Source organism: Oncorhynchus tshawytscha, linkage group LG20, assembly GCF_018296145.1.
Source record: "Oncorhynchus tshawytscha isolate Ot180627B linkage group LG20, Otsh_v2.0, whole genome shotgun sequence".
NCBI classification, from domain to species: domain Eukaryota; kingdom Metazoa; phylum Chordata; class Actinopteri; order Salmoniformes; family Salmonidae; genus Oncorhynchus; species Oncorhynchus tshawytscha.
The window spans coordinates 9099996-9113463 of record NC_056448.1 but is presented as its reverse complement, the minus strand read 5'-3'; the positions used below and the strand labels follow the sequence as shown (position 1 = coordinate 9113463).

Sequence of the window (13468 nt, the reverse complement as noted above, 5' to 3'; positions counted from 1 at the left end):
ATTGTTGGTTAAGGGCTTGTGGGTAAGCATTTCACTGTATTCTGCACATGCGACAAATACATTCTGATTTGATTTTAAAAGGTTATCATGATCATTACACTAAAATGGAAAGTAGGCTATATAATTCAACACTAAGAAACTACAAACATGAAATATTATGACATCAGTAAATATTATGACATTGAGAAATGAACTTTGGCACCCAGTATAGCATACAGTACTGAATGAAACAAAATCAAAAGTCAATTTACAGTTTACTGTAAAGAACCTATAGTTGTTTTAGCAAGCTTACATCTCATGCACCTTGCACATAAGTTACTGTATCTATTTTGAAAAGCCATAGGCTACCTTGTGGAAGCACAAACAAAAAAAGTATAGTAATTATGCAGCAGTAGAAAGGTCAAATTGTCATTCACCTAAGGTTCAACAAGAAATGATTCACCTTATGATTATACTGAATTCATGATATTCATATGCTGAATATAAAAGTATGATTTTATCCCTTTCCTAACATGTCTCCAGTGGAGGTTGTGTTACTGGATGGCTGCAAGGATGTCGTTGTAGTCTGGGGTGTCCGGGTCCATGTACTTCTTATCGGACACCCAGGACTTCAGCCTCGCCTGCTGATTCTGGTCGATGATCCCCTCTTTACTATGGTGATTCAGCATCTGATTGAAGCCAGCTTTATAGTAGAACACTGTTCCTTCAGGAGATAAATCAATGGATCCCAGGGTAAGTTTATTGGGCTTTCCTAGAATAAAAACATAAACAAATTAATATTAAAACTTTCTGTGAAAATTAGAATAATCTAGTGAAGAATTTCCTATATAAGAAGGACAGACTTAAGGGATAATGCCCAGAAGCCGGTGTTTGGAGGATACATTGGCACGGGTGTTGTTTAGAACGGCAAACCGTTCTAAATGTTCCATTGCAATACTGGCTGGCAACTTCAGTGATTTCTCCACATCTCCGCTTGCAAGTGTATCCGCCAGCAGCTTCCTGTGAGTTGGAAGGCCATGCACAGTGTTAGGAGATTGAGAACATTACAAATTAGGGAAGCAGCATAGATAGTAAGTATTCAATTCCTTAAACACCACAAGAATGGAACGTTTTACATTGTAGCTAAATTAAAGGGCTGAAAGGTCTAAGAAGAAGAGGAGCAGGCAGAAACCTTGCTTAAATTATATCAAATGAAGTTTGTTTCTGTGTTTTTATTTCAGCCTCGGTTGTGTATCACAGGGAGAAAGGGAAGGGATGGATTGCACCTATATTAATTGATAATTCACCTGCAGATGACAGATGTCTTACTCCTTCCAGTGGTTAGAGCATTCCTGTGATGCTGTTTGAGAACCCGCATTGTGAACAGGTTCCCTCCATTTTGATCTGATTCAATGCTGTTAAATCATATCAAAATCAAGCTTCGGATTCTTCTGTTGAAGATTTTTCATCTGAGATTTTTGGTCTCTGGCCAGCTTCAGGGAATTCTTTGGTGGGATATGGTCTGCCTCCACAATGCCTCTTTCCCCCATGTTGTCAGAGAAAAGTTTGGTGTTTTTGACGCTGATGAGGGAATAGAAGAGAAAGGGTTGTACTATGGAAGTACAATTCAAGTAAACACATCTATTTACACAATTTGTATGTCAATGCTTTATGAATTATTATATACATTTCTGGTCTTGATAATATATTCAAGTGTAAAAACAATGCAGGGTCATTATAATAACATTGGTAGATTTGAACAATGCCCATATAAAAGTGTAAAAAATTATTATGCTAAAATACCTTTTGAAAGGACCAACTAATCCAAGGTTGTATGTAAAGGCTATGTCATACTCATTTATCCCTGAGGAACTATAAGGACAATTCTTCATGGGCCTGATATCATGTTCATATTCCCCATCATTCGTCCGTTTTCTATTCCTGGCCCCTCCAACTATAGCATATTTTCCATGATTTTTCTCAAGTGCATCATAGGCCTTCTGGGTTTTAACCATTTCACTATAAGCCTGAAGGCTCCCTTTAATCTATGGGAAGACATAACAGGTATCAATAACTCCAATTACTCCGCAACCAAGGTTAAAGATGCAATATGTTATATTCATTTATTTTATTCATACAGTTGGTATCTACCAATCATCTTAATTTCCTAGTGTTCTTTCGTCGGATTTGATGAAAATGACATATTTCAGAAAGTTACTTAGTTTAAGAATTATTTAAACTATACGTAGACATGAGTAGGCGTACAGTACCTGGTCTTTAACATTGTTTCGTAGATCCACAGCTTGACTCGTGATCTCATCCTCTGACCTGTTAGATGTTGCCTGTGCTAGGGCATGGTACAGGCAGTTCTTGTTCTCTGAGCACACAGGGATTACTTTGCCATCTTGGATGATGTCAAAGTGACCACTGTATGGACTTTCCACTCCTTGGATTCTGTCTTTTGCTTTAGAGAGGATTCCTTCCTCACTGAAAGAGCAGAAATAAAGAGCACCATTGGTTCTCATTAATGTAGTTTTAATGGAGACATCCTAATTTTGGGAGATTTGCAGTATTGTTGATGAAGGTCTACCAAACAGTTTAGGACAAATACCTGTGTGTTTTCTCAGGTTCTTTGGTCAGCCGTAGAGTGATTTTGCCGGCTGAGCTGTTCGTTCCCGGGTAGGACTCCTCTGAGAGCGTTTTCCCATCTTGATCCACCACTTTGAACTGGATGCCTTTACCATGGAGCAGGTCACTGTTTGTGAGGACATAAATGTCCAGGGCCGAGGCTGGTCGATTAACATCACCAATCTTCTCTGCATAGTCCAGAAGTTCTTTTGTTTCAGTCTCTGACAGAGCTTTCCCAGTCTTCTGACTGGCTGACTTCATATCATGTTTATGCTGCCGGTTCTGGAAAAAGGCCTCAGTTTTGTGTCTGCCAAGTACATTGTCAACAACTTTTCCAGTAACTCCATTGAGCTTCTTCTTGAATGTTCCCGTCACAAAAGAGGACATATGACCAGCACAAGCATCTATGAACGCTTCGGAGACTTTCCGAAATGGAGCTTAGGAACTCATCGTTTAGGCAAATCACATCTGGTAAATCATGTCTGCCATCTTGGTCATACTGCTCCACATATCTTTGCTGCTCTTCAATTTCTTTTTTTAATTTGAGGACAAATATGTCATTGATAACATGTTCTGTAGGAATAGACCGAATCATTTGGACCAAGATTGTGGTGTGTTTAGCTATTTCTACACTTATTTTGACTCCTTTTGCAATAAAATGTGTTCCACTTTTTGCCACAAGGTCAGTTGCATTATTGCACACCTCAGAGAGTCTGCTGATAACATCACTGACTTGGGATGTGGTGGCATCAGTCATGAGGCCAGGAATAAGTTATTTTGTCATAACTTGAACTAAATCTTTTGTTTGTTGTTCAAGCTTTGAGTCAATCTTATAGTTGCTGCGGTTCTGCAAAGCTCCTTTAGGTACTGCAGAGCTAATGTATTCAGTGAGACTAAGATCTAGTTCAGCATTCTTTTTGACTGTTGAATTGACCATGTCTTTGAAAGCTTTTTCTAAAATTGTTTAAAGATGGCCCCAATTCCAGCAACAATGGCATAGTTCATTCCTTTGATTACACCCTGCTTCCCTACCTCCTGAAATGCGTACTTGGTTGCGTGTTTTAGAGCCATCTTCATGTTTGTAGGGGATGCCAGTTTCTTCGTTGCAGTCTTAATTGTTTCTTTGGAGATAGACTTTGCTGCTCCCTGTGAGGACTTGAAAACATATTTTCCTGTGTCAATGATATCCTTTGTAACAGATGAGAGTTTCAAAGTACCATTGAGGACTTTATATGCTGTGAAGGCAACTTTTTTAATGGTGTTGAACCCCGAGGAGAGCAGAGACATCCCAATGCTGATGCTTTTGGAGATGGCCCATTGTGCCCAATCGAATGTGCCCGATATCATGCCAGATATCTCTTCAATCATGTCAGAGACTCCTTCAGAGATGATACTTAAGCCAATCTGGGTTGCAGAGCCAAACGACAGGGCACAAAACAGAATTCCAAGGATGACCTGACACATACCGATGAAGAAACAGATCAAAGCGTCAAAGCTGAACTCTGGCTTCTTTTTCACCTCAAACACAATGCTCAGGCCATTGTCATACAAGGCCGTGAGTTCATTTCCTGTGATGTAGTCTTGATTTTCTGAGAGGCTGTACACTGAGGATACCTCTATTATGGCTGTGCCTTTACCCTCAAGCTCTTTAAGTTTATTTACTGCAAGGTCAATGTTAAGTATCCAAGCTTTGTGAATACTCATCCTGGAATCTATTTGCTTTAGAAAGTTGCATTCTCCTTCATGATGTGGTTCAAAGTTGCCTCTTTTGGCAATCTGAAAAGAAACCATGGTATTTGTGGTTTCTGACAAGTAAACATCCACAGATGTCTTTGCCCTTTCCAGTAATTTCCATGCCTCTGTTTTGTAGCCATATTTTCCCATGTTGATGGTGATGAAAGCTTGGTTGTACATTGCCACGGCACTGTAAAAAGGGTCACATTCTTCAACATCTTTCCAGTAGGACTTTGCTTCATAGTCACACTTACTTTTGTTAGCGGAGGTGCAAGTCTGTTCTGCCGGTAGCCTGCTTAATGTGGTCATAGAAGTTTTGACTTTTTCCATTCAGCAGCATGTTGCCCCTATTTGTGATATGCTCAAGAAGGTCTGCTTTAAGAACACTGATATCTTCGTGCTGACGGATGTGCTCCTCGTGAAGGGTAAGCCACAATGGCCATGTTTCTTTCAAAGCATTGAGTGCAGGCTGGAAATCAAACTTAGGGCCTTTTTCTTTAAAACACTCAGGGACCTCATTTGGCCCCATTCCTGACAGGTCATCTCTCTCCTGTTTTGTGAAGTTGCCATGAAACTTGTCAAGAAATTCACAAAACGTGCCAAACAGGTCCTCTTTAATTTTTATTTCGAGAAGCTCATCTGTCTCCATATCATTGATGCGTTGGACTTTGTGCTTCTCTCTCAATTGTCTCATGATCTCCACAGGCTGGCCCTGGTATAATGGGGCAAGGTTATCCCCACAGAGGATGATCTGGACCATGCCCGGGTTTCCGACCAGTTCTTCCAAACACCTGTTTCTCCACTCTTCGACTGCCAGGGTAATGTGTCAGGAGGACGAAGAGGCCACCACGTATGTTGACATCCTGATCAACCTTGATATCAGTTCCATGACCTCCTAGATTTGTGGCTATGATTACATGTCCCCCTCTGAATTTGGTTCTCTCAATGTTGTGTTTCTCACTGATTGTGTATAATGTGATGGGGGGGATGTGGATTCTCACCCTCTATTTTCTTCAGAAGCTCGTTTGCAGTCTTGACATCTTCACGTACGACCAAGACAACCTGACCACTTTCTGCCACCCTCATTGCTGTCTTACAGAGGATCTCCATCCACTGGGCTTGCCCACTGACCTGAATTGCTGGAAGCTCAACAACCTTCTTATGGCGATGAGCTGGTATTATGTAGCTGTCTGTTTTGTAATGCCTTGCAAGGAAATCTTTGTCGGCATCACCCCCTAATGTCCCAGACACACCAAATATCCCATTCCCTTTCAGGTACTTTTGAAAGTAATGGAAGTTTGAAAGGTAATTAGTCACATTGGACAAAGGAGCGGTTGCCAGCTGGTGTTTCATCTCCAGAAACTGCTGCAGGCCGTCCCCCCAGCCTTTGTTCTTCTCCAACACTCCACTGGCCTGGAAGTCCACTGGGATGATAGCATGGTAGAGATGCTTGTCTCCAACACCTTCCAACGTCTGATCAATCATGTACTCTCTGCCTTGTGTCATCATGATGGCTTTCAGGGCATTTTCCACAAAGACTGGTAACTGATTCTCAAGGTACTTCTCAAGGAAAGAGGGGATCACAAGAAACTCTGAGTTTGACTGAGAGCTGCCAGAATATTTGATTTTAGACTTCAGCTCAGAGACTGTTGCCTTAATGAGTTTGTCTTCAGTTATGATCTCGCTGGCTCGTCCATTCTCGAGGAGAAGCATTTTGATTTCCAGGATATCAGGGTTGTTGTGCAACTTTTTCTCCTCAACCAGCACGGCTTTATTGTTTGTCACAGAGTAACAGTCAATGGCCACATCATTCTCCAGTGCTTTCTCCATTATGGTGAGCAGATCACACTGTTGAGTAATTCCAACTTTGGCCAAGAATGTATCAACAGTTATCCTGTTCTCCGTTGTATCGTCATTCTCTGTGTTTTCTAGAGCATGCATGAACATATCAAAATCTTCATATGAATAGATACCCAACTCCACTCCGGCTTCCAAAATGTGAAATTCAGAGAATTGTTTAGATGTCGCTGGACCGATAACAGCTAACTTTGCAGGCTTGTGAAAATGCTGGATTCCAGTTGCCCACTCAATCTCTCCAGTATCTTCCATCTCAATTGGCTGACACATAGATACCATGGCCCATATGCTTGCAAGGACTTGTCCGAGGTGCCTCAGGCCACTTGCCTCGTGGGATAGAAACGTCACCTGAACTCCATTGTCCAAGGTCATGTAGTCCACTTCATCCACAATCACCATGTCAAACCTCCTCTCCCCACGTGTGGTGACCTTCTCGAATTCCTGCCTCAATGCGTCTGCTGCAAAGCTGGCAACGGTTCCGTAAACTAAATGTTTCCTGTAAGCCTCCTGTAGCATACTATCCCTGCTTTCAGGGGAGCTTCCCTGTATCTGTGGTGGTGGCACAACAGAGGATGTGACACCAAACGTGTGTGGCAAAGAAGGGGGTCGAGTGATAAGTGGCAGATATGTGAGAGCAGATCTAATAAACGGGCTCTGCCCGATCACTAAAATGGCCACCCCTGTCAGAACTACAGATCACAAAATGGCCGACCGCCAAAACTACAAGTCCCAGAAGCAAGGGGAACCCTCAGAAGGTGGAGCCGACCCACAGATAAAGGGTCAAGAAAAACCAGGAAGAGGAAGAGAGAGTGCTGGAAGGAGCTATGAACAATAGAGAAAGAGACTATAGAGATTGGCTGGATTTACCGTGTATGAGCTGGATTGTTTTGGACTTACCTGTTGGCGTTTGGACCTGGACCTACCGAGAACCCGATTCGTGTACCGAACCCTGCTATCCTTGACCTCGCCTACGGCATGGGTGGACCAGGACGGAGAAACAAACACACAGGTACTGTCCTGTTCGAAAGAACTCTCATTCTTGGGTGATTTGGTGACAGTTTACCACTTAGTTTGTGACAAACGCTCCTAACCTTGAAGAGGTTTGCCACACATGTCATACAGTTTCTTCCACTCCTCTTGGTCTCGGCGAGCAAGGACTGGAGAACTGGTCACAACATCAACCTTAGTGCCACGGATGGCCTGGATGGTGGCAAACATAGCCAAGATGCAAGATTTTCCTTCACCTGTGCCGATTTCCAGAAGGATACCTTTTTTCCCTGTTAACTTTGGTAGAAGGAGCATGAGCAGTGATGCCAACTGAATGAGTCGGAAAGTAGCCTTCTATTTTCTCAGCAGTGAGCAGTGATGCCAGCGGAGTGATGCTAGGAAAGTAGCCTTCTATGTTCTTACCGTTTTGAGTGTAAATGGTTGAGCAGTCTTGCACAGCAATAGACATCCTTATTAGGACCTCCTTGAGAACAGCAAGGTCAGTAAAATCCAGTGACTTGATCATCTGCTTTGCTTCCTCTATCTTTACCTGATCCAAGTCCTCCTTTGCATGTTTTGGAAGTTCCTCTGTCATATATCCTAGAATTTCCTTCATTATGGACAATATTTTCTCTGGGTACTTTTCATTTTGCATTTCATTCACAATGGTGTCGGCATCCTTGTCCCCTTCTGCCTCAGCATACAATTGTAGAGAGTTGACAGGGTCTTTATCTTTCAGGGCAGAGAGAGTAGAGAGAAGGTCCAGCTTGTTTGTCTGCACAGTATGTAGGATGGAGGTTGCTAACTCTTGGTTTATGCCTGAAACACCTCGCAAAAAGAGCAGAATTTCTGAAGGTGTCCAGATCATGTTGAAGAGAATTTGACTAAGGAGCCCCTTGTTTTTCTCTGACACCTCTGTGAACACATCAAGAATGCTCAGAACAAGTTGTTGAGCCACTGTGGGATTTGTGCTGTACAGCTGTTCAAGAAGACGGATGAGAAAGTCATACTTCTGGTCCCAGTCAAGTAGTTGGTCCTCTTTACTGTCTGTGTCCGAGTCGTTGGTCAACGTTAGCTCTGTCACAGCCGTGAGGATGCTAAACTGCTCAGTGAGCGATTGCTCTCCTTGGCTGATAGCACGATCTATGGTCAACTGACACCAGATTGACAGTTGAGGCTCTCCAAAGTATTTAAGGGTTAGTTCATTCTGAAGATTTTTCCTTCGGTTTTCAAGTTTGTCCTCCTGCATGCCTTTGTCTTCAGTGATCTCGTATTTCTTCAGAAGATCTTCAAACTTATTTTTCAAGTCCCCTGGCTAGAATGAAATGGTCCCAACACAAAAAAAGTGCAAAGAAAAGGAATATTTTAGTACAGATGCACTAAACGATGTGTGTCATACTATAAACACTTTTTCTATTAGTGGTGTTTCCATGTAAATTGGCAACTGTAATGTAAATATGAAAAAACTGTATTTTCAGAAATATATAATATGTTTATCATTAAGTTAACACAACATTTATGTGAAACACAAAATCATTCATGCGAAATAAAGCCCATTCTACACCCCTTTATTTAATATTTCTTACCTCATCCCTTCTGATTGCTGCAGCGTCATCTTCTATCATCTGGTGTAGTACCTGTGTACGCTGGTGATGGCGCTGTTGTCCTTTTAGTCTCAGCTTCTGTCTCAGCTTTTCTCATCCCTTTGACATCTTCTTACCCGAAAGTTCGCTCTCCCTTTCGATTTCTTGCTGGATCGCCCTCTCCCTCTCCAGTTGTTCCTGGCGCCGCCTCTCCTCCTGCTGTCATCTTCGTTGCTCCTCCTGTCTTCGCCACTCCATCTCCTCCTGCTGTCGTCTTCGTTGCTCCTCCTGTCTTCGCCGCTCCATCTCCTCCTGCTGTCGTCTTCATTGCTCCTCCTGTCTTCGCCGCTCCATCTCCTCCTGCTGTCGTCTTCGTTGCTCCTCCTGTCTTCGCCGCTCCATCTCCTCCTGCTGCTGCCGGATACGGTTTTCCTCTTGCTTCCCTGATGGATGAATACAAATGACACCATATTCCCTATGTTATGCACAGCGTTTGGCCAGAGACCATGTGTACAAATAAGGTGGAATTTGAGACGTGGTAGCCAACAGCCAATGTTGTTCAAACAAAATATGGATCAATAAGAAATATAGCAGCCCTGAGCCGATACTGCTATTTGCTGAACCAATACTAAATTATTTGTATGCTGTTAGGAATAGTCTTTACATTAATTGGCTCAGTTGCAAATACTAGTTGCTGATATACGATGTATTGAGTGTATGTATATGGTTTATTTCCAAAAGGAACATTTTGAACATGATAATGTAGCTCAGCAGATTTGTAAGAATTACTTACCATAGTTTGGACATGTTGGACTATTAGACTCTGTGTCGCACAACAGCTGAATGAGTGAACGGCCACTGGTTTCTATAATAGTGAATGTTTGACTCCCGTCCTGCTTGTGACTGTTGAACTCATATGAGAAGGAATTATTACTGTGATTGTCATATCTTAACTTTAGGTAGCAATGGATCCACCTAGAGTTGAGTTTTCTTTGTACACTACCCATGCCATGCAACGTGCCACTGCCACCTCCCTGGAAAACAGAAAATCATTACCAGATATATAACCAGATATATATTTTAAATTCATAAATGTGTAAAGATTCATCTTCAGCGATCCAACTTAATGCTCAACAATTTTTGAGATTGATCTCAAAATAAAATGTCCAGGTCTGATATTACACTGGTTTTCATTTTGACACAGGGACAATATTGATAAGCACTCTGGCTTTTACTGCCAACAGCCATTTTCAGGTAGTCCACAATACTTAAAGGTAGTCTATACTCAGCAAAATGGCATTATCATACACAATGGGCGGACTTTATTCATTTTTACAACATCAACAGAATTCAACTCTGACAACACTGCCATTATTAGTTCAGCTCTTCATAATGTTTACCTTCCTTTGTGGCATGCCAGCATTGGGAAGAGACAATAATCTAGGTTTATAAATATCATGATTAGGTATTTCACAGAGCACCTTACACTCAGCAAATTTACATTACTGCCATTATCAATTACCTTGCCATATTTAAATTCTATTTAAATTCTATTGATTTTGTTGTCTGTATGAACATTTCCCGTTAGCAACAGAAGTGTCACAACATTCCATTACGTTTTTAACTATCATGATTTTACAGTGACTCAGATACTTACGTCTCCGAAAAGGTTGTAGTGCCAAGTGTAAGGGGTTTGGTTCCTTATAGACACAGGAGGCCCCCATTATTCAGAATCTGTTGGGTAAAAAACAGCCTTACACCAGTCTTACACTGAATCATTTAAAATGTAATGTGTTAATTTATCTGCTGGACCTTTTCTTTTCAAGTTATCATACTAGCAGAGAATATGAGGTAACACTTTCAAATACACAATGCAGACCTTTTACTATTCCTACTTATTCATTGTTTATTCATTCTTGTTAATAAAAGTTGTATTTATTTATTCATAATTTACAGTGGTTATCGACGGGATTATTTTGAAAAGTACAACAATTCTCTTATAGAAAACATGAACTATCAAACTTGTGTAGCTCCCCGCAGTCTCCGCAAGCATCACTTTTGGGGCATAAACATGTCAAACAAAGTAGCAATAAATGTTTTCTTGAAAATGCTGTTTTTAGATAACTATACTGTATATCATCATGATACATCATAGTTATCTAATAGCATGACATTTAATATTGCTAATAGTTGATAACATTTGAACAAAAATGACAAGTATGTGTATGTATTGGCCAATTTGATAACTTGTGGTGAAGTCAGCATTAGTGGGACATCAGGTGTAGTGGGACATTTGTGTTTGAGGGTGCTGTACTATAGTAACTTTGCAAACCAATCACAACACATGTTATTGGGTTGTTTCTGCTTGTGTCCTGTGCATAAAACATTTCTGGTGTCAGCGTTACATCACTTTAGCTTGTGTGGTCAGGTTTCTTAGATCAGGTGACCCGTTGAAAACAAAAAAACCTGCCATACTATGATACCTTGCGCTAGAATGATAAGTTTGTCATTCTGTCAATTATTATCATTGAACAATCTATCTTTTGGTGTTAAAATTAATAGTGATTTGAAACATAATAACCAGTCATGTAAACAGCTTTTATATTTTATGAAAATGAGATTTATATTACTGTCCCACTTCCCGTGAATGGAGTTTGAGTAGTGGAACAGGTACCTTTTTAACTATGCACAAAATAAACCTTTAATCATTTAAAATGTAAATTCCTTCTTTAGATATTCTAAAGTACATTGGAATATGTTGTTGTAGTTGTTCATAATATCTCCAAATCTAGTCTAAATGCTAAATAGTCCAAGCACATAAACCGCATAGGATGAGTGGAAGGAATTAAAGGGAAATAAAAAGGGGAGGGAAAGAAAGAAAGGACAATGGGGAAATGTATTTGCACCGTAATAATTCGATATTAGGCTAAATTGATTATTGCAGAAGGCAGATTATGCAATAGTCATGTAGGCCTAAACACTTTACTCTGTTTATCTTAATTAGGGTAAGGTCAAAATTAAGTAAGCTTAAAACACCTGGTTTTCTGAGTGATCTTTAGAATTTTTAGGACATGTCAACTAGTGATGCGCGGGTTGCTTCATAACCCGTAGATGAGTTTAAGGTCATTAAATATTGTGTGGATGAAGGGTGGGTGCGTGGCGGGCGGGTTGGATAAGGACAAAACAATAGGCTACCTAAAAATATCCATAAATGTATCATTCTTGTACAAATTATTTCTAGGCGGGCGTTACACACAATACCCCATAATAACAAAGCAAAACAGGTTTTTAGAAATTTAGAAAACTTATCAGGGTTAGAGTTAGGTGAAGGGTTAGTTAAAAGGGTTAGGGTTAGCTAACATGCTAAGTATTTGCAAAGTAGCTAAAAAGTAGTAAGTAGGCTAATTGAAAAGTTGCATATTAGCTAAAATGCTCAAGTTGTTCAGGATGAAATTCAAACAACTTTTGTTTTTACCTTAAGCAAAACCATCTGTCTTATGTAAATCAGACTATTTCCATAAGACTGGTCCAACAGATAACTTTTTTAGATGTATTGCATTTTATCCCGGTCCCTAAACATCTTTGATCCGCGAAAGTATCAGCAATAACAGAGAACTTTACCGATAGACTAGATTGAAGCATTCATTCCATCGATTTGTGACATTATTCTGGTGAGCAAGGGTTTATTTAGTCTTCTAGGGCAACACATATTGACAGAAGAAGAGAAGCTGCATGTATCTAATTATAGATGAGTTAACTAACAAATAGTCTACCAAAATGTCAGAAATTATAGAGAAACATCTACATCAGGCATAAAATCGTTCTGCCATCTCTGACTATAGCCTCCAGGCATTTTCTGTATTAGTGGGTTTGGGTCGGGCCTCAGATTGTCACTTCATCACATATAGTCAGGCGGTTGCGGATGTGTTATTATTAATTGCGGACGTGTACAGTTTGCTCACCTGCGCACCACCAATGTAAGCACCTTATGCGGCGTTCCAGTGGTGTGTTTAATCTGCGCTAGCACCAGCCGAGCTTTTTAGTGCAAGTGAAGAGTTCGGAACAACTGAAGTAGTCTTCACATGCAAACTTTATATGTCCGAACTCAGAATCAAATATGCTTCCCAAAAATATCATGTTTTCGGTGGTAGAACGTTTATTTTGATTAGTAATTTTCGGCTGTTATCTGAGTGCCATCAGTTTACCTGATTTCAGATATGTCCATGTAAATCGTTCTTCTTGCAATATGCATGTAAATGTTTTAACCAAACTATTATATTAATAATCTGACTATCCACAATAATCACATTATTGTGTGCATGTAACTGAAGCCTACTCACTGACATGTACACTGAACAAAAATATAGATGCAACATGCCACAATTTAAAAAATTACAGTTCAGGAAATCAGTCAATTGAAATCAATTCACCAGGCCCTAATCTATGGATTTCACATGACTAGGAATACAGAGTATGCAGGCCATGGAAGAACTGGGACATTTTCAGCTTCCAGGAATTGTGTACAGATTCTTGTGACATGGGGCCATGTATTATCAAACTGAAACATGAGGTGATGGCAGCAGATGAATGGCGCAACAATGGGCCTCAGGATCTTGTCACGTATCTCACTGCATTCAAATTACCATTGAGTGTGCTTGTTGTCCATAGCTTATGCCTGCCAATACCATAACCCCACCGCC

The 13468-nt window shown here is 40.6% G+C and overlaps 2 protein-coding genes across 3 annotated transcripts; both read right to left on the bottom strand.

Annotated features, from left to right (window-relative positions):
* Positions 1-211: 211 nt before the first annotated feature.
* On the bottom strand, positions 212-3533 carry LOC112227679. 2 transcript variants are annotated; one of them, XM_042302147.1, is made up of 6 exons: positions 2591-3533; positions 2250-2466; positions 1783-2024; positions 1287-1560; positions 843-999; positions 212-751 (listed from the first exon to the last, which is right to left on the bottom strand). In XM_042302147.1, exons 1-4 carry the CDS (start codon positions 2992-2994, stop codon positions 1398-1400), a joined length of 1026 nt encoding a protein of 341 aa, XP_042158081.1. In that variant the 5' UTR covers positions 2995-3533; the 3' UTR covers positions 212-751; positions 843-999; positions 1287-1397. The 2 variants fall into 2 exon arrangements, with proteins under 2 accessions (XP_042158081.1, XP_024248252.2); XM_024392484.2 differs by having other exon boundaries at positions 212-999.
* A 3686-nt stretch (positions 3534-7219) lies between these two features.
* LOC112227529 lies at positions 7220-9774 on the bottom strand. The gene is made up of 3 exons (XM_042302146.1): positions 9562-9774; positions 8772-9211; positions 7220-8500 (listed from the first exon to the last, which is right to left on the bottom strand). The coding sequence occupies exons 2-3, from the start codon at positions 8808-8810 to the stop codon at positions 7439-7441; spliced, it is 1101 nt and encodes a 366-aa protein (XP_042158080.1). The 5' UTR covers positions 8811-9211; positions 9562-9774; the 3' UTR covers positions 7220-7438.
* Between the last annotated feature and the right edge of the window lie 3694 nt (positions 9775-13468).